Source organism: Camelus bactrianus, chromosome 16, assembly GCF_048773025.1.
Source record: "Camelus bactrianus isolate YW-2024 breed Bactrian camel chromosome 16, ASM4877302v1, whole genome shotgun sequence".
NCBI lineage: Eukaryota > Metazoa > Chordata > Mammalia > Artiodactyla > Camelidae > Camelus > Camelus bactrianus.
The window spans coordinates 46,702,861-46,728,226 of NC_133554.1; the positions used below are offsets into that span (position 1 = coordinate 46,702,861).

The 25,366-nt window shown below is 40.9% G+C and overlaps 1 protein-coding gene across 4 annotated transcripts in view; it reads left to right on the top strand.

Annotated features, from left to right (window-relative positions):
- The window catches only part of MAP3K3 (mitogen-activated protein kinase kinase kinase 3), a 58,425-nt gene that overhangs the window by 19,775 nt on the left and 13,284 nt on the right, over positions 1-25,366 (top strand). For all 4 annotated transcript variants that reach the window (XM_074343462.1, XM_074343464.1, XM_074343461.1 and 1 more), the window contains 3 exons: positions 5,256-5,355; positions 10,112-10,225; positions 16,873-16,993. In XM_074343462.1, the coding sequence (XP_074199563.1) occupies positions 5,256-5,355; positions 10,112-10,225; positions 16,873-16,993 (335 nt within the window). The remainder of the gene's footprint in view (positions 1-5,255; positions 5,356-10,111; positions 10,226-16,872; positions 16,994-25,366) is intronic.

Below are 25,366 nucleotides of genomic sequence, written 5' to 3' on the forward strand. Positions count from 1 at the left end.
AGTACCTTCAAACGTTCTTGTACTGGTAGTTCTCTGCTGCTGGCATCTTTCAGCCCACTTTGAGGCTAGCTTCCCAGGAGATCTGTGGCTACTATTCTCCCTTAAAAAAGATACGTTCACGCTCCTGCAGGTTGTCAAAGTTTGCCCGATGGAAACATTGTGCAAAAGTGGTCTGCAGAGCCAGGTTCCTGCTGTTGCCATGTGGCCTCTAGGGCTGTTACAGGCCTACAGGGAAGAAAGTCTTCTGAGCTCTGTCCCCAGCTGCTCATCCTGTGTCCTTCCAATAGCACGGAAGTTAAATTGTCACTTCATTGTTGCTGTTTTTCATACTTCTGACTCATACGTCTGACCTGACTGGGTTTTTGGAGGGATTGCCAAACCTGGAGCAGCAGAGAGTTTTCAGAAGTAGATATGAAATCAAAAGCTCAATTGTGTTGGAGCCTAATTACACAGTTACGCTCTCCTGAATTCCTGTTCCCAAAGTGGTATGCAGTTACAGTGAGCGGACTTACACTGAAAAAGTGTGTGTGTTCAGTTTTAGAGACACTGCCAGATCGAAACCACAAATATTTAAGGTGGTCAGGCAGGAATGGCCTTTTGAAGCCCTGAGCGGCAGTGTTGGTATCAAGGTTTTGAAAACTTTACATTCTCTCTTTATGGGGCTGTTTTCAGGAGCCACGGCATTTCACTGTTTGTGTACTATGTGTGGAATTGAGGACTTCATAGAGTTTGTATAGGGAAGCCAAGTTCAAGCTACTGTGTGCCAGACAGCTCTGGTTTCATGTATTTCATGTCTTAGGATTTTGTAGAGAATGTTGTTGTGGGCTTTCTTTACTTTTTACTGGGAGTGTAGATACTATCTATCTAAATGTTGTAGGCCCTTATAGAATTAGAATTGACAGAAAAGAGGAAAGAAATAGTGACTTTTCCCATTTGTCTTTGCCAAAAGTCTGTTCTGGTGGGCTGACTTCCCCTTTGCTTAGGAAGGCTGGGGACCAAACTCCTAACCCTCCTCCCTCTTAGCTCCAGGAGGATGGAAGAGGACTGTAGATTAGAATCTCCTTCCCTTCATGTCTGGACACTAATGGAGGTGGTTGTCCTGGGTGTTAGACCCCTCTTTGAAGCACTGGTCTAAAAATGCCTGTTATTCAATGTGATGGCAGCAGCTTAGATCTTATCAGACCTGGAAGTCCTGGTTTCTGATCTTGACCAGACATTTGGGCTGCTTTGAGGGACTATGAATGGCTTGTCACCAGGCTGAGTGCAGAGAGTTTATCTCTGAGCCTAATCTTTTCCTAATGGTGTGCTAGGGACATCTGAGTGGTCTCCTGGTATTTTATTCAGAAAGGTTGGCCCCTTTTGAACTGTTGCTGAGGTTCTGATGAAGGAGGTATGATTTACTATTAGGAATTAATAGAAAGCTGTTCTCTCAGAAGTATTCAGAAAACACTCATATCTAGACACTCAATCTAGATAGCACCTAATTATTGCTTAAGACAGTTGGTTTGAGGGAAAAAATATAAGGATCATAATATGGATGGATTTCCCAGTGAATATAAACTAATATATTCAATATAATTTTCAAAAATGAAAGGTAGTGATGGATGAAGGAAAAGTTGTAGAGAAATTATCTTCCTGGGATATTAGGCTTTGTGTGAAGGACAGATTATGGTTTATAGTAATATCCTATCAATGTTGTCCAATAGAACTTTCTGCTATAATGGAAATGTTTTACAGTAGTCCCTGGGTGTCTGAGGAAATTGGTTCCAGGACCCTCTGTGAATAGCAAACTCCTTGGGTACTTAAATCCTTTACGTAAAATGGCGTACTTAAACACAAGACAAGACACTGTAAACCTCCTAGAAGAAAACATGGGCAAAACATTTCTGACATAAATCTTAGCAATGTTTTCCTATAGCAGTCTACCCAAGCAATAGAAATAAAAGCAAAAATAAACAAATGAGACTTAATTAAACTTACAAGCTTTTGCACAGCAAAGGAAACCATAAACAGAACAAAAAGACAACCTATGGAGTGGGAGAAAGTATTTGCAAATGATGATACTGACAAGGGCTTAATTTCCAGAATATGCAAACAGCTCATACAACTTAATAAGAAAAAAACAAACAACCCAATCCAAAAATGAGCAGAAGACCTAAACGAGCAGTTCTTCAATGAAGACATACAAACGGCCAATAGGCACATGAAATAATGCTCAGTGTCACTGTATCAGAGAAATGCAAATCAAAGCTTCTAGGTATCACCTCACACCAGTCAGAATGGCCATCATCAGAATGTCCACAAATGATAAGTGGTGGAGAGGGTGTGGAGAAAAGGGAAACCTCCTACACTGTTGATGGGAATATAGTTTGGTGCAGCCATTATGGAAAACAGTATGGAGATTCCTCAAAAAACTAAAAATAGACTTAACATATGATCCAGTAGTCCCACTGGGCATATATCTGGAGTGAATGCTAATTCAGAAAGATACAATGCACCCCAGTGTTCATAGCAGCACTACATACAATAGCCAAGACATGGAAACAACTTAAATGTCCATCAACAGATGACTGGATAAAGAAGTTGTCATATACACAAACACACACACAGAGAAATACTACTCAGCCATAAAATAGAATAAAACGATGCCATTTGGAGCAGCATGGATGGACCTGGAGATTGTCATTCTAAGTAAAGTAAGCCAGAAAGAGAAAAATACCATATGATATCACCTAAATGTGGAATCTAAAAAAGAGACACAAGTGAACTTATTTACAAAACAAACAAACTCACAGACATAGAAAACAAACATGGTTCCTGGGCAGAAAGAGGGTGGGAAGGGATAAATTGGGAGTTTGAGATTTGCAGATACTAACTACTATATATAAAATAGATTTTAAAAGTTTATACTGTATAGCATAGGGAACTATATGCAATATCTTGTAGTAACCTATAATGAAAAAGAATATGAAAATAAATATGTATGTATATGTATGACTGAAACATGCTGTACACCAGAAATTGACACACTGTAAACTGACTATACTTCAAATAAAAAATTTTAATGGCACAATCTTTGCATATAACCTATGCACATCCTCTTGTATTCTTTAAATTTTATCTAGATAACTTAAATACCTAATACAATATAAACTCCACGTAAATAGTTGTAAATACAAGGTAAATGCTATGTAAATAGTTGTCAGCGTGCGGCAAATTCAAGTTTTGCTTTTTCGAACTTTCTGGAGGTTTTTTCTTTTGTTTTCATATTTTCTATCTGTGGATGTGGAACCTGCAGATATGGAGGGCTGACTATATAGTTGTGTTTTCCAACATACTAACCACTAGCCACATGTGTCTAGTGAGCACTTGCAGTGTGGCTAATAGAACTGAAAGAGCCAATTTTAAAAATTAATTTTAGTTAATTTGAATTTAAATGGCCACGTGTAGCTAGTGGCTACCATATTGAACAGCACAGTTCTAGATGATGAAGGGTTTTATGCTGCCCACTGATCTGAGCCAGGCTGACACAGAAGAACATTAAAGAAACTGGTCAGATTCCATTACAGTCCCATGGCTTAGATCCCTCTTTCCTGTGGCTTATTGCTTCTTCCAGAGCACTTCCCACTCTGGGGAAGGAGGGAACCAAAGAACTACACACTTCTTCCTCTCAGCAGGGAGGAAGGCAAGAACTATAGAGGCTCGTGGCTGAGTGCTGCTACTCCATCACACACTAGTCACATTTCATCCAGCCTAGGCATCCTGAGAGATGGAGGTGGCTTTAGTATACATTTTTCCCCATCACATTAAGCATCTTTTCATGTGTTTATTAATCATTCATAACTTTCCTGTGAATTGTCTCATCATATTCTCTGCCTACGTTTCTATTGGGTTGTCTTTTTCTTACTGATTTTTCCAGGTTTGATGTTTGTCTTCTTAACTTTGTTGATGGCTTATTTTGGCATCAAAAGTTTAAATTTTTGTTGTCAAATTTGTCTTCTTTTGGTTTTCTGTATTTTATATAATACTTAGGAAGACCTCTGCTCCAATATTTTTTTAATCCTATATTTTCTTTTATATATATTAGAGAGAAAGAATATATATGTTTCTTTCTGATATTTTCTTCTGTTTTGTTTATCTCTTTGCTTATTTTGGGAGGAGGGGGTAGGTAATTAGGTTTATTTATTTATTTATGTTTAGAGGAGGCACTGAGTATTGAACCCAGGATGATTTATTTAGTTATTTTTAGAGGAGGTACTAGGGGTTGAACCCAGGACTTTGTACATGCTAAGCATGTGCTCTACCACTGAGCTATACCTCCCTACCTATTTTTGTTTTAATTATTTAAATTTTAGAGTATGGGGTTGGATCCATATGAAATTGCCACTTTTGTACATCAAAATTTTTGACCATCTCCATTATCATATAGTTAAACCTACTACAGTGATTAGAACTTTTTATTAAAGAAATTTCAAACATACACAAAAGTAGAATATTATACTGAACTCCATGGATCTGTCACCCACCTTCGGTATTATCAACATTTTGCCAGCCTTGTTTCCTCTATCACCACTTTTACATTTTGTTGTGACATTTAATGACAAATCATTTTAAGGCCTCCTTCTTTGAACATGCTCTTATTCTACTCTCTATAGAAATTGTTCTTTGAACTGATCTGATGAGTCTTTATATATAGAAAAACATCAATATCAACACTACTTACATGCTCACATGTGTCACTGGTTAAGAAGACTGATCAGGCACATAACCAAGCTCAAGGGAAATTCCTGTGACTCTGTGGTAGGAAATGTCAATTCTGAGGAAATCAGCATTGAGATTCCTGTGGCATCTCTGAAATGGACAATGGAAATACCTTTCAAGTCCTGAGATTGAGTTGAGACCATTTTTTCAGGACTGCTGCTCCAATCTCCAGGTTTTCTTCCTAACAAGAGTCTTTGGAACATAGCTTTAAAATCCAGGTGTTCTGCTATGATACCGAACTGTTGTTGACAGAAAGATCTGAGCTAAACTGGTGGAACAATGGTTGGGATTGAGTACTGCTTGTAGGTACTACTGGCAAATCTGAGAGATGCTAAGAAGAAGGGTGAAAAGATAAAGGTAGATAAGAGAAGAAAAAGAATACAGAGAAAGAATTCTATGTTGAAAAAGAAAAGGAAGACATCACTCAGAAGCTGTAGCTTTCTAAATCCTGCATTTAAAATATACAATTAACCACACTTCCTACTCCTTTTCAGAATTATAGCATTCAGCCGGCCTGTAAGATACGAAGATGTGGAGCACAAGGTGACGACAGTATTTGGGCAGCCTCTTGATCTACATTACATGAACAATGAGGTAAGAAAGATGGATAGTGTGTGGACAAGGCAGGCACAGCTGCCTACCTTTTTTCTCTCTGCTTAACTGAGGATTTCCTAGTTTGTCCCTCCAGTATCGTCTGTTTTCATTTTCTGGAGCCTGTTTTCTTAATTCCAGTAATTCTGGGATTTCTGTTTTTTACTACATGTGAGATTACGTAGCTATTTCCATTCCCTCTGCTCATCCAGTATCGGTAGCTCTAATACTCCATGGTGGAAACAGGTATGGGATCAGGGCCAGGGCTTATATTCTCTCCTTTGCATTTTGTAGATTACCTTTTTCTTTCTAGCACAGCGTTAATAGCAGAGGGTTCAGCAGGGGCTGGGGAGGTGTGGAAATTGGTGGGTTGGTCCTCTATTGACAGGCATAAATGCTGGATTCCTCTCTCAGAGTTTAACTTCTGATTGTAGCTTGTTTCAAAAGTTAGCACCTACTCTAATCATTTCTTTAACTCTTAACTCCTGCTACCCTTGCCCAACAGTCCTTACTTATTCATAGTTCTAGTATCACCCAGGAAGGAATTTTTTTTTCTTTTTTTTTTAGTATATGTGCTGCTGAAGTGAGCACAGAAAGGAATTCTTTCGAATGTCAGTTCTTTGGCTGCTTTCCCAGCTCCAAGGAAGATCCTAGAGGCTATATCTGCTTAGGCTGGTGCTTTGCGTTAGTTTGAAAGGCTGTGTGTGTGTGTGTGTGTGTGCGCGCGCGCGCGCGCCTAGTTAAGAGAGGGAATTGAGTTGGGTGGGGTGAGGCCGGAAAGCTGGGCAACCTCATTGGCTCTTTGAGAGTCAGGTCCTTACTGTGTAGTTTTATTTTACTGGTTGAAGAGTTAAGAATTTCTTCCATACTTTGGGGCTGAGATTTCTTGGCTAAAAACTCTCTGGTCCTCTTCATACAAAATGTACAACTACAGTTGGATGTATGCACTGCCAAATAGCTAACAAAAGACCATCTAATCTTTTGTTTTTTGGATAAATTTTAGAAATAAAGCAAATTTAGAAAATAAACCAGTAACTCTATAGTAAATAAAAAACACAAATGAAAGTATTTAAAATATGTAGACTACAAGCAATTCTCCAAGGAAGACATACAAATGGCCAATAGGCACATGAAAAACTGCTCAATATCACTAATTATCAGAGAAATGCAAATCAAAACTACAATGAGATATCACCTCACACCAGTCAGAACGACCATCATTCAGAAGTCCACAAATGACAAATGCTGGAGACGTTGTGGAGAAAAGGGAACCCTCCTACACTACTGGTGGGAATGCAGTTTGGTGCAGCCACTGTGGAAAACAGTATGGAAGTTCCTCAAAAGACTAGGAATAGACTTATCATATGACCCAGGAATCCCACTCCTGGGCATGTATCCAGAAGGAACCCTACTTCAAAAATATACCTGCACCCCAATGTTCATAGCAGCACTATTTACAATAGCCAAGACATGGAAACAGCCCAGATGTCCATCAACAGATAACTGGATAAAGAAGATGTGGTATATTTATACAATGGAATACTATTCGTCCATAAAAATGACAACACCATTTGCAGCAACATGGATATCCCTAGAGAATGTCATTCTAAGTGAAGTAAGCCAGAAAGAGAAAAATACCATATGAGATCGCTCATATGTGGAATCTAAATAAATAAATAAATAAATAAATAAATAAATAAATAAATAAATAAATAAATAAATAAATACAAAACAGAAACAGACTCACAGACACAGAATACAAACTTGTGGTTGCCAAGGGGAACGGGAGGTGGGAAGGGACAGACTGGGATTTCAAAATTTGTAGATACTGACAGGCATATATAGAATAGATAAACAAGATTATACTGTATAGCACAGGGAAATATGTACAAGATCTTGTAGCTCACAGCGAAAAAAAATGTGACAACGAATATATGTATGTTCATGTATAACTGAAAAATTGTGCTCTGCACTGGAATTTGACACATTGTAAAATGACTATAGCTCAATAAAAAATGTTTATAAAAAAAAAGTCTGACCAAAAAAAAAAAATTTTGTAGACTAACACATTTTAAATAAAAGATATGAAAATCCCAAAAATATAAATGTTAAATTCATGGAACTTTAAAAAATTGTAGCTCAAGCTTCAGTGACTGTATACAAAAGTAAGGCTAAAGTCAGCTAGCCAATCAGCATTAAAGAAGGTGTTCTTTAGTTAGTATAGACACTTCTGGATGATTTAGTGCTTGTTTCTCTTTCTGTTAGTATTTCCATTAAGAATTCCAGATGTCCCCAAATGCATTTTCAGACTCTTTTGCCAAGAAAGTGACTGCCTAGAATGTTGGGCATTCCTTTATTCAAATGCTTATGCAGATACTAATTCTAAATACAAATATAAATAATTGTTATTATTTTAAATCATGCACATCTTTCTATACTCAGCTAATGATGTCAATGACCTAGAGTTGCCTAATTTACATTTTATTAATTTCAAATCTCTCAACCTATTTTTCTTTCGTTTCCCCTGTAAACCTTGCCTTACCAGGATTTATGAACCACAAGTGAAAAATCTGTTGAGATTTTATTTTATGTTTATATTTTTGTAATAATAGCTTTATTGAGATATAATTCACCTACTGTAAAATTTACCCTTTTAAACTGTACAATTCAGTGGTTTTTAGTATATTCACAGAGTTGTGTAACTAACTTCACTGCTTAATTCTATAACTTTTTCATTACCCCAAAGAGAAACACTGTATCCATTTGCAGTCACTTCGCATTCCCCCTTCTCCCCAGTCCCTGGCAACCACTTACATACCTACTTTTTATCTCTCTGGATTTGCCTATTCTGAACATTTCATGTAAATGGAATCACACAATATGTGGCCTTTTGTGTTTGGCTTCTTTCACTAAGCATAATGTTTTCAAGTTTCATCCATGTTGTAGCATGTGTCAATGCTTTGTTCCTTTTTTTACTGATGAATAAATAATATTCTGTTGTATTGGTATATCACATTTTGTGTATCTGTTCATCTGTTGATGGACACTTGAGTTGTTTTCATGTTTTGGCTATTGTAAATAATGCTGCTATGAACATTTGTGTAAAATTTTTTATATGAACATATGTTTTCAATTCTCTAAAGTATACCTAGGAGTGGAATTATGGGTCTTAATGGTAACTCTGTGTTTAACTTTTTCAGGAACTGCCCAACTTTCCCATATCCCATATTTTACATTCCTACCAGCAATGTATGAGAGTTGCAATTTTCCACATCCTTACCAATACTTGTTATTTTCTGTTGTTAAAAATTATAGCCATCCTAGTAGGTGTGAAGTGGTATCTCATTGTGGTTTTGATTTTCGTTTCCCTAATGACAAATGTCGTTAGGTATTTTTTCATGTGCTTATTAGCCATTTGTTTATTTTCTTTGGACAAATATCTATTCAAGTCCTTTGGACAAATGCCTATTCAAGTCCACTTAAAAAAACTGGATTATTTGTCCTTTTATTGTTGAATTGTGAGAATTCTTTATATATTCTGAATACTAGATTTTTATCATACATTTGCATAATTGTAGGTTTTTTAAAAGTTAAAACTTACTTCAGTAGTTTATCTTCCCCCATCTCCACCCACCCTCTCCCCCACCCCAGTCCTTATTTATCCCTACTTTGAATGTTACCCAGGAAGGAATTCTTTAACAATATGATTTATAAAATTTTCTTTCATTCCACGAGTTGCCTTGAGATTTTATTTTAAACACTATTCTTACTATTTCTTTTTTCTTGGCCTATGATTTAGTTTTCATTTCCTTGGATTATAAATTGGGAACTGAAGAAGTTAATTGGATTTTTGCTTTATGTTTGCCACAAATATGTAAGATCTGATATTAGGTCTTAGGCAAAGCATACTTTTGCATCTTTTAATAGTAAGTACTTATAATGTCTTCTGCTTTTAACAGCAAGGGAGACTTATTTGTACTTCAAGGATCTTCTCTTTAATATGTCAGTGGAATGAAAACAGAGGAAGTAGTTTTTGGTTCTAGTCACTGATTTTTACCTTTAAACATTAAGATACTAAACTCTGCTATGCAGTCTAAGTTTGTGTTCTTATTTGAGTAACTTTTTCATCCTCTACCTGCCCCCTCTTCCTCCTGTGCCTTTTCTGCTTTTTCTGTTGATGTCAGCATAGGGTAGGGTGGGACATGATTCTACTGCTTAATTTGCAAAGAAATATGGGGATTATAGCTGTTTGGGATTTGATGCTTTGGAGTAAAGGATACTTTTAGAGACAAAGCTCTTCTCAGAAAATATCTTGAAACAAAGTGTTAATGTGTTACAGCATGGATGAACTCAAACACATTAAGCAAAGCAAAAGAACCTAGACACAAAAGACTGTATGAATTGAATTGAATATATATGAATTTTATGATTCCATTTATATGAAATATCCAGAAAGAGCAAATCTCTAGAGACAGAAGGTAGATGAGTGGTTGCCTGGTGTAAGAGATAGAATGGGGAAGTGACTATGACTGGGCTCAAGAGATCCTTTTGGATCAATGGAAATGTTTTATAATTGAATTGTGGTGATGGTTGCACAATTCTGTAAATTTATTAAAAATTATTGAATTGAAAAAAATCTCTGTGGTTTCAGATCTTTTAAGACCCCATAATATCCAATGAAATTGTTTTCCTCCGAACTTATTTTATTTTTGCAAACTAAAGACTTACATAATTTCCTTCTCTGTGTCCTGTGTCATAGCTCTCCATCCTGCTGAAGAACCAAGATGATCTTGATAAAGCAATTGACATCTTGGATAGAAGCTCAAGCATGAAGAGTCTTAGGATATTGCTGCTGTCGCAGGACAGAAACCATGTAAGTAGCCCCTGTCATGGCCTGACATCTGAAGACAAAGCTTGCAGTCCTTCAGGAGTTCACCTTGCTTCCTTGAAAATGTTCTTTTCCTCAGCCACTGCTAAAGCAAGACCATAATTGTGGTCCAGCCCACTGGTCAGCAGCCCGCTAACCTTCTACATTTGATTTAATATTAGTGTTAAAAAGTTGCAACTAAAGATTACTTGGTTTGTGGTGTGGGAGGAAGAAAACATTTTATGATAAAGGGGAAAGTTCTTTTTCTCTGTATTTATGTTCTTCCAATTAGGTTTGGGCCCCAAGAAGAGAGACTTGGTTAGTGTGGGGTGCTGATTAGCAAAGGTGGTCAAGGATTTGAGACTATCATGCTTTGTAAACCCAACTCCCACAACTCCTCAGCACCCTTGACTTTCTCTTGGGACGTGTGTAGGAAATAAACTTTCCCTTCTGTTCAATGGCAAAAAGGCCATGGGCTGAAGGGCCTCTTTTAACTTACTAGCTGCTGCTTTAGGAAATGGCGGGCAATCTGCAGGGGCTGTCAGAGGTGAGGAGTTATCCCTGCACAGTTTCTGCTCCTAAAGGGTCCCTGGGGGCCTGCGTTTCAAAAGAATGCTTGTAATCTGGGTGTGTCTTCTAATCATTGATTCCTCTATCACCTTTCTTTAGTTGCATGTTCCTAAAGGTTTCTTGACACTCTTTCCTTATGCTTGAAAACAGCCAACTGTGGACCCCTGACACTGCTGCGTAAGGACTGTGGACGCACATACCAGGACAGAGTTTAGATGGAATGGAGCTCATGCTGACCATTTGTTTTTAAAGAAACTTTGGGCTGTCTGTTGATTAGGGGAAGACGCAGGAGAATGCAGTTAGGAAGCCTTGTAATAAAGAAGACATTTTCTAATATTACAGGTGTGTCCTTGAGCACACAGACTGGTCTTCTCTATCCCAATATATCTTTTTTCTGGATATGTTTTTGGAAGTATTCTGAAGTAAAATATATACTTTATTATTTCACTTCTCTGTTCAAGTTACTCACCTGCTCCTTAAAATGCATCCTCATTGCCTATCATATAAAATCTAAATTTAGCCCAACATCCCCGGTTTATCACTGACTACCCTTGCTTTCAGCTCCCCAGTCTCATCTTTCCACATTCTTCAGCATTCTCCCCCTATTCTGCAGCTCTTCCTTCTTCCCCTCTGCCAGACCGTATCAAGCTTTTTAAGGGTCTAGCTTGATTTGCCTGCTACAGTTTAATTAGTGTTTTTGACTTAAGTCATTTTGATTATTCCCTGTTCCTTCAGTCATTGGATATAATTTGCGTACTAGTTCGTAGGTTCCTTCGTGGGGGCCCTCTAGTTGCATATTGTTAAGTTTTACCCCAAAAAGTTACAAGCTCCTCTAGAGCAGGAGCTGTGTCTTACTGTTTTGGAACCCCTTACCCACCCATCCTCTTAGGAGAACAGAGTGAGTGCTGCTTATTGTTAGCAAGAGTCAAGCAGAGATCATATTCAGCAAACCCCTTCTTTACAGAAGGAGCTGGAATTGGGGTTTAGTTTAATGATGTCACTGTTTAACTGGGGGCTAGCACCTCTGCTAGTGATCCCTCCACTCCCCTGATGACAAGCTGTAGACAGCTGGTTCTTTACATCCACTTTCCCATCCACGAAGGCGTGCACTCAGCCTCAGATGCTGCTGCAACCCAGAGCTGTTTGAAGGATGACCACTGGAGCTCTGACACTCATGGCATTGCGTTAGATGTTGCATAAAATAAATGCCATATTGATGTCTCTTTCTAAGGATGTATAAATATATATATATATACATATATATATATATTTCCCCTAAGGCTGTATATTTTAAAAATTTATTATAAAATCAGTAAAACTTACTGTAAAGTTAAAAAGAGGGCCATCTTGTGCAATCCTAGCACCATAATATTGATTAATTTTTGCATACGCCCCTCTAGTCTTTGGCCATATGTATACACACTTTAAGTGTTGTCATGGTATTTATACAATTTTCTAACTTAATTTTTCACTTAACATTGTCATGTATGTTTTTCTATTAATATATACTGTTCATGATTATAATTTATAAGAATACATAATTCCCTTGACTGGCTATACCATAATTTAATTAACTATTTTTTCTGCTGTTGCAACACTTAAGCTGCTCCTAATTTTTGCATTTATGAAGTTCTACATTTAAGACTAACAGGTATTGGTGGTGATGAAATCTTTCCTTGGGAACGTCCTCAGCTAGACTTCTGGCTTCTTAATAAACAGAGGTATCATTATCCAAAATTATATTCTCAGGAGTCCCACCTCTAGAGCAGTGCTTCTCTGTTTGTGATGAAATACCAGTTTTGTTCTGATTTCCAATCTGTCAAGGACCAATTCTTTTTTAAAAACAGAAAAAAAAATGAAAAATGAAATGGAAAAATTAACTAGACATCTGCAAAGTATAAGCCCACAATTTTTATTGTTAGATTCAATAGACATAAGTCACTCTGCCAAACTGTTGTAAAAGTCTTTAAAGGATTATTCACCATTTCCGTATTTCCCTTGTTGAGGACTGGTACAGCCTGGCACCAGCTCACAGATCACACTTTACATATGTTTCTCCAGAATACCTTATCACCCAGGTCTCCATCTCCTCTTGATGGTAACTGTCAGTCACTTCATTCTCTACTTAGTTTCCTCTATTTTTAGCAATCTGTCACCTTGTCCACCTTTTGTTACCACCTATACCTTTATTTCCCTTCTTATTCCTGTTTTTAAATGTACTGTCTCTTTCTTCTCTCTGGATTCCTTTTTTTATTGATCCTTCTATGACCACTTCTGATCTTTCCTCTGTCTTCATCTCTCACCAAGATGTATAGTCATACCCCTCCTATCTCACCTGGCCAAGGCCATGTCTTACGCTTCAGTATTGTTCTTACCTGAGAACTCCTGGATTTTGGTAGTCACAGAACCTCTTCTTAGTCTTAAGAGCTTTTCTCTAGCCTTGGTTTTACTGCCATTTTACGATACTTCACCATCTCTTTCAGTAGTTCTTGTTGCCCTGGGCCTCTGCCTTGCACCATCAACTCTTAGCCATTTCCTATTAAAGACTTCTTTTCTAAACATGCGTGCATCTAACTCTTAATTTATCTTTCTGTTCTTGACCTTCTTATAACTTTCTAGACCTTCTACTATCATAATGTAATCTCAATCTTAACATTCTATCGTCACTTATATCTGCATATGATAAAAACTAAATACCCAACCACCTTAAACTGAGTGTGGCATTTTGTTTTGTTGCCTTAGATTCTCTCTGATAAAAGTAAACTTATAATCTCATCCAAGTGTTGCCCACTTTCCAAATTTCCCATCAGTGAATTTTACACTATCTTGTCTACTATTTAAGTTTGAAATATCAAGGATAATCTAAACGCTAATTCTTTCAGTTTTCCTAGAATAATGGGGCAAGTGCAGGAAGTTAGAATGAAACTTGTTGGACAGAATAGCTTCAGTATGGCTGTTGTTTAAAAATAATAACATTTAAGGTATATGTGGTACTTTCATCTCTTATTTGATTTTTGCAGCTTTGAGGAGTCCTGGTTAGGCATCTGTTATTGCCAGTCTACTCCTGGGGAAACTGAGGCTTAGAGTGACTTGCCCTAGGTGAGACAGTAAATAGTGACGGAGCTGGTCTAGAATCTGGATGTTCTAACTAGTCCAGTACATATCAGATGCCATCCAAGGAATGGATCTTAGAATTATTGTAGTCCTTGAAAAATCTCACCCAGGTTCTTCCATAGTTCATTAGAAGCAAAGCAGAAAGTATAATGTGCCTGTGAGGAAAACTTGTAAGATGTGTCATTCTCTTCCCCGCAGCTCAGAAAGTAACTGAACTAATAAGAAAGGTCCAAGAGAAGACAAAATTTTCAAGGGGTTGGATCAGTTTTATATGTGAATAGTCTGGAAAGCCTGGAACTCTTTATTCAGGAAAGGCAGCCTAAGCGTACATATGTATAAGGAAAGTCTGTGAGGCATTGAAGAGTAGGGATAATAAAAACACAGATTCATACATCTAATCTCAATTTGGATGAACCTTTTGAATATTGGGGGTTATCATAGAACAAAACAGAAGTGAGAATTTGTACATGGATTGTAAACATGGCATTCTTTATTCAAGTTGTATAGCTTCAAAACAGATTTTTTTTAAGGTTTTTAATAAAGTCATGGATATTAAAGCTGTAAATTTATTAAATAACCTGGATACTTCCACAGCTTTCGTAACTATCATGGTCTTCCAAGGAAAGGTCTCTTGCCACCAGTGAAGCAGACTGGTGAGATCCAAACTAAAGCTCACGCACGGACACACATATACACACATACCCTTCTTCTCTCCTTGCATCGTTGAGTCCACTTTTTCCTTTTGTCTGATACCATCAAATCTTTTATCGAGATAATTTGTGGGTCAACTTTTATAATCTCTTTTTCTGCTAATCTCCTAACTTCTAGTGACTGCAGTCTTTATGTAGGTGGTTCCCTGGTAATTTTTCATGTTGTTTGTGTCAGCCACAGCACACTGCTGCCCACAGAGTCCTTCAGTGAGGTTTTCATTGAATGGTCAAATGCCACCTTCTGTTTGCTGTCTTTAGAATGTTCTGCCAGGTACACACTTTATACTTGATGGCTCTCCTTTCACTCTCTTACAGGCCCCTTTTATTTTTCCTAGTCCTGTCTTCCTCTCTCCCACTTCTTGGTCTTGTTCAAGGTTCCCTGAACCCTTGTGTCAACCTCATTTTGTTTACCACACTGTTCTCTTTTATCTCCTTAAATCAGGGTTTTCAAACTTGACTGAATATTGTAAACACTTGGGGAAAGATTTAAAAAATACCAGTCCTTGGGCCCCGTCCCCAGAGATTCTGTTGTAGATGGTCTGAGGTGTCAAAAAACCCCACAGGCAGTTCTGATGGGCAGCTAGGCCTGAGAACCATTGCCTTCACCCTAAGCATGACTCGCCTCCTGAGACCTTGCTGCTCAGCGCGCTGTCCGTGTGCCAGCAGCATCAGCCTCACCTGAAAGCTTGTTAGAAGAGCAGATTCTCAGCCCCACCCCAGACCTACTGAATCAGAATCTGAAATTTAACAGGTCTCGGGTGATTTATGTGCACATGAAAGTGTGAGAAGCCCTGCTTTGAAACCTTCACTGATTCTCTTTGTTTTCTAACCTGTTGTACGGTCAGCCTTTTCTCTTAGGAACCTATGCTTGTGCTGGCTGTTGAACCTACTTTCCTGTCTCGTCCTTTAGATTTGAAAATTGAGAGTTTAAAGTGTATGTTCTTTGGTACATTTCAGATTCATGTTGCCAAGATGTACTGAATTCCCACTATGTGTAAGGAACTGTGTCCAAGCAGGTGTCCTTGGGGTGCTCAGCATGTAGCTCTTCTCTTTCTGACTGTGAGGCTGTGGCCTTTCCTTGCCCTTCGCTGGCCTGCTTCCCCAGTGTGTGGCTTTGGCTGTTTTTTCCTTTCTGACCCTCGGCAGAGAGCTCTTGCACATCAGAGGCTTCAGCAAGAACAGTCACTTCCCCTTGTTTCTGACTTCCCATTAGAGCAAGACAGTTTGTCAAGGCAATCCTGGATGTGATAAAGTCTGGTGTGGGGAGACTAGAGGAGGCTGCTTGGCAGCTGATCTCGCCCCTGAAAGTGGGACGCCTTTTTCCTGGAAGGCAGGATATAGTTTGTTTAGGTCGGACTTTTTTTTTTCTTCTTACAGGAGGTAAAAGAGAGAGAGAAACAAGTAGAAACTTTGACCCACATTACTTAAAAATCCCGAGCTTCCACCCTCTTTAGTGCCCTGCTTCTTTGTGAGCACATCCTGACATCTCTTGCTTACTGCCATGCTTCAGTTTTCAGCCTTCTCTGTGCAAGGGCCCCCCTTTATTGCTTTGTTTTCTCTCTAGGGCTCACCTGGTGGCTCAGCTGGGTCAGTGCAAAAGTGGGGGTAGACATGGCAAGGTTGCTGACCCTGTTCTGAAGTCCTTGACCTCTGGCAGAATCGCACCTGTGCTAGCCTTTCCGAGATGAACACAGTCCTGAGATGGTTCACATGTAAACCCCAGTAGTAAGAAGCAACTGAGATCTCCTTACCTTAATTTTCAGGGAGTGATTATGGTTAGGGAAGAAGCAGCATATCAAACTATTTTAAAGATAAATATTTACCAACCAAAATTTGGGGGGCAAGGAGGTTGCCATTCTGAACCCCCAGTGCAGCAGGTGATCTTGCAGCTGAAATAATCTCCTGCTTTTCCTATTCTTCCCAAGCTCTCTGGAGAATTTTATGAGAGAGTTTTTACAACTCTCTTTTCTGTTTGGCAGATTATTACAGGGACGCCTGTTGTTCTTCCGTGTCTGGGTCATCACCTATTAAATTCGGGCACTGGGTCTCAGTGCTCTGTATCACCGAGGCCGTAAAACTACATTGAGCAAATAGTGATTTGCTCAGTTGGACTGAGGAGTGAGATTTGGGGGAGAGCTGGGTAGCTCATGTACTTAAAGCCTGAAGGTGGCTGAGAGCACGGGAGTCCTAGGGAAGGATAACGGGGCCTTTCTCAGCCTGCCTGCTTGGAGAGCTCAGCTTTTTCCTCTTATCTTGCAGACCAGTTCCTCCCCCCACTCCGGGGTGTCCAGGCAGGTGCGAATCAAAGCTTCCCAGTCGGCGGGAGATATAAATACCATCTACCAGCCCCCCGAGCCCAGAAGCAGGCACCTCTCTGTCAGTGAGTATTTCACCCCTTTTTCCTCTCGTCTCATTTATCTGTCCATTTTTTTAATGTTATTTTTAAAAATTATAAATTTAAAAACAATCATCAAACATTATTGACTGCTAATTTGTTCAGAATAATCTTCCATGTGTTTCTTTGGGGAGAAGAAGTAGAGAAATGACTGGGATGGAGTCCTGGCCCTCAGGGAGCTTACACTATAATGTTGTAATGGCATAATCAAATTCCTTTTCAGCAGTCTTGACGTAATCTCCTCAGACATCTGCTTGAAGACCTCCAGCTGCAGCCTACCCTCGTCTTTTACCATTCTTTCCCCAAAGGACTGGGGACTTGGGGAGTTAGGAGTTAGGTCCAAGTTTGAGTTTTACATCAAACTTCTTGCTTGTGATTCCTGAGGAGTCTTTATGCTTTGAGGAACATATAGACCAATAAAACCGCTGGAGAGTCAAACTAAATTGTTTAGGAAGGACAGGACACTGTCCTTGACATAGTGCATACAGTTGGCTCACTAGGAAGAAGGCTATATAGCTGCTGCCAGACCTCCCCAGGAAAAGAGTTTCACTCAGGTCTGTGCAGTATTCCAGGCAATCCAGTGTTGCTCTGGATTCCACTTCCTACAGTGTGAGGAGAAAGCTTATTTCTTGAATTGTGGAAATTTGGCCTCCTCAGCTCTGTGTTGAGGTTGCTGCCCTCGTGTTGCTGAGACCCCTGCTGCTCTCCATCCAGGTTCTAGCCATATAGGTAGAATTGCACCATCTGAACTGCTCTCTGGAGATTTTGAGCTGAGCCTGGGGAGATCTGAGCATTGGTCCTATCGCTGAGCTTGTCTGGGGGTGATAAGCCTCCTCAGGGAGCAGCAGGAAGAATATGTTGCTAAGGCACTGACTTTGCCTCACTGAATAATTCTGCAACCCGAGCAAGCACTGGTAGTAGGTATTGCCAAGCTGAAAGTCTGTATATGCATTTCATATTTCTCTAATGTTGTGGGTAATTGGTGGCTATGTTTTCAATAAGCTGGTTGAGGAGAGAAAGCCACCACCCCAGCAGGGAGACCTTACCCAGAACCTCTCTGGCCCTGGAATCTGGGAATGTCTGCTAGTTTGGCCTCTGTTCCAGAGCCCTTGTAGAGTGAGGGGCTGGAGAAGGGCGGTGTTGGGCATTCTTGGAGTGAACATTGATGACTGATGTGGGACAGTGATTAGGTCCCCTGCTCCTAAACAAGTGCTGTGACTTGTGTATGGAGGCAGGGGCTGAATGCTGGGCCGTCACTGTAGGGGCCATATGTGGAATCTCCTTGTCTGCAAATGCTGAGGAATAAGATTTCTGCAAACAAGTTCCTATTCATCTAGAGAATGGGCAACACAGCCTCCCAGCACACATAGATCCTGGGTTCCTTCATTCAGCAGGCATTATATACCAGCCTTTGGGCTGGGATGAGTGGTGCAGTGGAGGCATGTGGGAGGTGGTGTGGGAGCACAGAGAAGGCAATAACCAAGTCTGCCCAGGACTTTGGAGAACAGTTTTCACAAAAGTAGGGGAACATCAGAGCTGACATGTGGAAGGAGATTTACTGAGCTTAAAGCAGAGACAGATATTCCAGACACAGGAAAGACCATCTGCCAGGCACAATCACAAAAGAAGGTGGTGAGTTCTGAGAACCCGGGTGGTTGGAGCGGTGAATTTGACGAGAGAAGTGAGCAGAGCCTGCCAGCCCTTCTCTAAAGCTGGAAAATGACGGAGATTATGTCTAACTGAAATGACCTGGGAAATGCAATCAGGGGAGGAGCTGTGTAAGCTGGATTTTTAGAGATTATGGAGGATTTCCATAGAAGGATTAGGGGAGGGGACTTTTCAATGATTTGCTGCTAGAGATCTCACTTAAATCCTTAACACTGGCTGATGTATTTGGAGGAGAAACAGAGAAGGCTGAGAGAGGATGCCTGCCTTGACTGAGGAGCCTTGACTGCACGTGGGCTTGTTTGGTAGGCAGTGGGAACCACTGAAAATGGTGACCCCTTGTACCTCTCTGTTGTATTGCTTATTATGTTACCTTGTTATTGTATCCTTCTCCCGATCAGATTGCATTTTTATTCATTCATTCATCTATTCATTTAAGAAAGAATTACCAAAGTATCTTCTGTGTGCCAGAATCATGGGAAGCAAAAAGACACAGCTCTGGTCCCTATGGCCCTTGTAGACCTGTGGGAGGTCAGATCTTACTTGTCATGATCTGATTCATGTATAATTATAGGCTGTGACTAAAAGGTGTGTGGTGTTGTGAGCACCACTTTAGGGTTTTTAAGTGAAGAGGAATGGATGGCATGACATATTTGGAGTTGTATTTTGAAAAGACTGCTCTAGCTGCATACAGTGTGGGGAACAGACTGGAGATTGGATCTAAGAGAACCATATTACGTATCAGCTAATGCAGTGGTCCGGGTAAAGGGAGACAGTAACTTGGATCAGGCTAGTGACGGTAGTGGAGAGAGGAGGAGCAGGTGGACCTGAGACATTTAGAAGGTGAAACTGTGACAGAACATGGCATTGTGGCTGTGGTGGGGTCTGGGGATGGGACTAGGGGGTCCCCGGGATCCTTTTAGAGGGCTTGCGAAGTCAAAACTATTTTCATAATAATACTAAGATATGATTTAGCTTTTCATTCATTCTTTTGTAAGTATATAGTGGAGTTTTCCAGAGGTTACATGCCTGAGATAATGTCATTGCTCTATGGTTAATGGAATGTGTGCTTGTATATTATTGTGATATAAAACTTTTTGACCCTTAATTTCTAATACAGTGAATATCAACTGATACAACCCCCATAAAAAAAAGCTCTTTGGTGTCCTCAGTTTTAGAAATGAAAAAGGGTTCCAAGATCAAAAAGTTTAAGAACCACTATTGGATTGAATTTTAAGTTGCTGAGAGATCAGGACCTAAGTTACTGATTTACGGATCTGGATAAATGGCACTGCCTTTCACCAAGACAGGGACACTAGAAGAGAGCCTGGCTCACCTGCTGAGAAGGACAGACCTGGTATTTTAGACACATTGAGTTGGAGATGCCTCTGAGACTGCCAGTAGGAGATAGCAAATGGGCAGCTAACTACACAGGTCTCCAGCTCAGAAGGGAGAAAACTAGGGTAGAGGGAAAAATTGGAAGTTGTCACTTTGAAGCCATGGGCTCAAATGGAGGTTTCTAAGCAGACTATAGAGTGAGGAGAGAGCCTAGGACTGAGCCTTAGGGACTCAGACAGTGGCAGTTAGAGGAGGATGACCCTGCAAAGGACACAGGAAGGGAGTGACCAGAGAAGTAGGAGAGAAACTGGGAGAGGGTGGGGAGGAGGCCTTACATGGTACCAGCCAAGTTGGACAGGACAGTAAGAGACACAGACTTGTCATTTTCATCTACAAATGTCTGAGTACTTGCTATGCTGGTATAGGGTAAAGCCTTCTGGGAGTAGAAAGAAACAGAAGGAAAGGAGTCAGAGTTTAAGCATGAGGGACTAGGAGAAGTCCTAGCAGTAGAAATCAGGTCAAAGGAGAGAATCCTTAGTGGCTGAACCCTTCTCAACTGGAGGGAGGTTCTTTGCTCTCCTTGCCCACCAGCACTGATGTACCTGTGAGCACTGAGTGAAAGACTGAACATGCAGGCCATTCAGCTCCCGCTGCAACATTTTCAATAATGAGGAAGTGCAAGGTAGCCCAATCCGATTTTAGACAGCTCTGTTTATTTGACATTCTTCCTTGTTTTGAATGAAAATTCTGCCTTCTCTCACATTACGCAGTAACTCTAGTACTGCTCTCTTGAGCAACACAGATAACATCTTTCCTATGACAGTTTTTCAGATATTTGAAACCAGCTATCATGTCCACCTTTTGTTTTTTTCCATCATAATATACATACCTTGAATTCCAGGTTTGTTTTTAAGCCAGTTACTCTGTTAAACTAGCTCATGCTTGAAAAAAAAAAAAAAAAAGCAAAAAACAAACCTACTAGGTAATGAGTTAATGCAAAAGAGAGACCCCTGGGAAGAGCTCCAGACAAGGCAAATGGAATTTCCCTACATGAAGATACCCTTCCTCACATCTTTGCCTATGGAAGTTGTGTCCACTTTTGAAGCCCAGCTCAAGCACCTTGTCTTCCCTGATACATGGTGTTACCCTTAAGCCATATAGGCAAGCTTCAACTAAAGGACTTGTCGCTGCCACATCTGACCCCCATTGGGTCTAGTGCATTTTAGGTGCCTTTGACTCCGTTTTACTCCATCTTGCTCCTCCTCTTGCCACTGCATCCCACAGTAGGGCAAACCGGATTGCAGTCCCTAAGGAATGGGTAGCCAGTGTGTGGAGGCAATCAGTTCTTTCAAGGAGTTTGGCCGTGAAAGAAAAAAAGAGGTGGGCTAGTGGATTAAGGGAGTGGCAGAAACAAGGTCAGGATATTTTTAGGCCAGAGATCTGAGCATGTTTATGAAAGGAGGCACAAAGACAGCTGAAAAGAGGAGTGAAGGTGATGAAGAGGGGACCGTGGGGGAGCTGACTCCTGCTGGGATGAAGTGGGGATCCAGGCCAGGGGGCTTATAGTGCCGTGGCAAAGAGAGAGGAGCCCTCTTTCTGAGAAGAAAAGAGGAAAAACTCAGGCAGAGGGGAAAAAAGGAATGTTGAAAGGATGAGATGACTTATATATAATGAGTTAGAGAGCAGTACACAGTGCAGACCTCCAGTCCTGGTACAGATTTGCAAAAGTGGAAACCAGGACGGCAGAGGTGGTGACCGTGTGTATATGGAAACAGCGTGGTCAGCTGCCTTAACTTCCACAGGTTTTCCACCTTCTTCCTATAAATTCTTCTGTGATACTAGATGAGACCAGAAACTGTTTAGTGATATTAGCAACTTCAACATAAAATTTGGGAGTTTTGCTAGTAGAAACACATGACGTTCTCAGGGTCTTATGGGATGAAAATATCGAGAAGCTTTGTTCTGCACAGGCTGGTTTAGTGTGAGCACATTGGGAAACATTAGTTAAGATTTTCCATTGAGGAAGAAAAAAAAGATTTGATTCCTCCCCTCATCTCATCTGCCCCCCAAGAGAGAACAGGATTTAGAGAAAATAGTTGGTGGCCAAAAAAAAAAAGCTATCTCTTTGTACTTGCAATGACCCGCACATTAACACTGACCCAAAGCCCCAGAACTCCCTGTGGAGGCAACTTCCTGGCTGCATCGCTTCCTGACAGGAGTCTCCTATGAGAAGAGCTAGAATCCAAGAGCCTATCTTTCAGCTTTGAGTCAGAGAACAGAGCAAAAAAAAAAAAAATCAACTGTATCCTAGGACAAGCATTTTCCTCCAACTCTGCGGCTCTGGGTTAAGGAGGAGGCTACAGAGAGCTAGCAGGCCCTGGGAGGAATGCAGACAGCTGGCAGCTTAAATCCTGTGTAGGGTGCTTTCATGGGAAATTGTGGGCCACTCTGAACACAGGATGACTACTCTGCTCTTTTGTTTCAGCTGGTGCTGAGAGGGAGCCCCTTGGCACAAATGGCCCTATGAGACTAGAGCAAGATCAGGCTGGAATGCCAGGGAAGGGTGTCCCAGAGAACCTGCCATCCCTGCTGTGCTTGCCTTCTGAGACCTGGGATAGGTCTTGCATAGCACTGTGGTTTGCGCTGTCTGGCTCCCTGCTGGTAAATATGTGAACATTGATGCATCTTATAGTTCAGTGTCCTGTCCTGTTCAGGACCCTGTCTCAGTTGCTCTCAACTGCTGTTGTGTGTCTCATTGGCCCCTAATTTCTGAAATGAAGATAGAAACAAAACCGAAAATGCTCTGGAGCAGTTCTGCCAGCTCCTGGTTTTTCCATTCGCTTCCTCTGATAGCCATTGGTTTGGGGAGACTTCCCTTTCCTGCCCTGAGCTGTGGGCCTGTGCACAATAGCCCCTGGCTCATTGCCCATCAGATAACAAGGCTGGCTCTCTGCAGGCAGCAATGTGTATTGGAAAAAGTGAAAGTCTCTGGCTGGAAATAAAAGCTCAGAAAACCTTTGCTATTTTCCCCCAGCCCCTCCTGGATCTGTAGTGCTGACCTCATGTAAGCTAGTCCCATCTCACCTGCAAAACCAGAGGAGAGTTCACTGGTGACTGGTGAAGGAGAGAATGGATGTCAAGGGGCCTTGGATCTTTTATCCCAGGGATCTCTGACCCTCGACACTCCATGTAACAGACTGAGGATAGTTCAGCCTGTCTAGGGATAGTCTGGACCAATGTCTGGGATTTCATCAATAAGTGAGAGTTTTTCTTTCTCTCTTATCAGTCCCTCACAAGAGACATTTTGTTGTTTGTTTAGGTCAAATGTGTAATACCTTTTCACTCCAGACTATATTGGTCAGGGTTCAGTGGCACAGAACAGAATCCACTCTAATGAGTTTCAGGAAGAAGGCATTTAGTGCGTATTCTGACTTACAGAATCATAGGGAGTGAAAAAACAGACTCTAAGTCTAAAGATAAACCACAGAGTTCCTCCTTCTTCTGTAATCAGGAAGCCACCAGTTCAGAAGCACAGGGCCCTTCTGCTCTGTCCACACACCACTTACACAGGGATATCTTAACATCAGGGAAACTGGGGACCGGGTGTGGGGCCTCTGCTAATGCAGTGGCAGAAAAACTAAGGCTTCGGGGCTATGCCCAGGAACAGTAGGAAGTCATCTAAATCTCACACAAGTGCCTCTGATTGGCTGAACCTAAAGGAGATCTTAGATACAACATAACGAAGGAGGCCTTTTAGCTGATTAACTTCTGAAGTGCAGGAAGGTCCGCTAGAAGGGTCGGATGGATCTTGAGTCTAAGCCGTTGTATCTGCCACATAGAGCGAAGGAAACGAATGGAACTCTACTGAGTTCCTACCATGTAGATGTGTACCTATTCTACCACATTCGTAATTTCCAAAAAGGGTTATATGTTAGATAGTTCTCCCTGTTTTTGCAAGTGAGGAAGGCGGGAGCTTAAATTATTCAGCTAATGAATGGCAAAGCGTGGTTTGAACCTCTGTTCATCTAATTTTCAAGCTTAGACTTTTCTCACTATACCTTGCTCACCTCTTTAGGTTACTTCTGCTGCTGACAAATGTTGCCAACTTAGGGATTGGATTTCCACAGAACTTGTGGGCTACTAGAATGTTATCCAAAGCTAGAAGTGGGATGCAGGCACTAGGCTGTTTGTAAGCCAAGTGTTAAATTGTGCTCTATGTTCTGAGGCATGGTATGGCATGAGAAAACCATCTTTTTTTCTTGGTTGCACTGGGATTTTGTGCTACAGCGGCATGGGAAATGTCCAGCTGCATGGATCATTGATATCTGGCCCTCTGGAAAATGGAGTAGCTTTCTTCTTCTTGTTCCAGATTTCCCCTTGATGGCACTTTGCATCCTTGGCCTCCAACTCACAAGTGACCAGGGAAAGAACTCTGAATTTGAGCTGCATGGAACAGGGCACTGTGTTTCCCTTGTGCTGTGAAGAAATCCCCATATTAGCCTCCCTCCTGCTCCTTGCAGAAAGGCTGTGACATTTCCCCATGGGTGGGATCCATCCCCCTCCTCTGTTTGGATTGGAGAATGTATGGCCTGACCTGTTTCGGGAGAAGTTTTGCTTTCCACCACTGTGTTGAGCAGCATGCCTGCCCTTTTGAAAATAAATTATGGTTTCAAAATTGTCTTGGCCAAACTTCACTGGGACTTACAAAGTCTGTTATCTAGCTGCAGCCCCACCATTAAGTCACTGTATAAGTTTGAGCTGTGGCTTCCCCTTCTGCTCACTGTGGATGACTTGAATGCACTTCCACTGCAGGGGTGTTGTGAGGATTAAAAGAGAGGTAACAGAGAGTAAAAAAGAAAAGAAGGATTGCCTTGGCTGATTTCATTGCTCTGTTAGTTCATGAAACAATACCCCTAAATTCACACTCTGAGCAGTGTCAGTTTTCTGCCAGGGCTTAGAACTAACTTGGACAAACAGATTCTCTCCTCTGTGGGCTGTTGGAGATCATTTGAAACATGGCTCGGGTACCTTTTTATCTTGAAATTGGTAGCCCATACCCTGTGAGTGGGGTTTTGAGACTGGAAATCCAGCAAAATTCTATGCCTGTCTTCAGAGCAGTTTTGTTTCTGGCCTCTGCTTTAGAGTCAGGTGGGGAAGCCAGGCTACCAAGAACCTCAGGTTAGCCTTCCCACCTGAGATACCTAATTGTGCCAGTGGTCCCCAGAGAGAGTCTGGGTTGATGCCTCCAGCAAGAGATTGGAAGTGTTCTTGGTGGCAAATTCATTACCATATCTTCCCTACAAACTAAATGAGTCATATATTCTGAATGACTGACTTTGTGTGGAAGAAAGACGG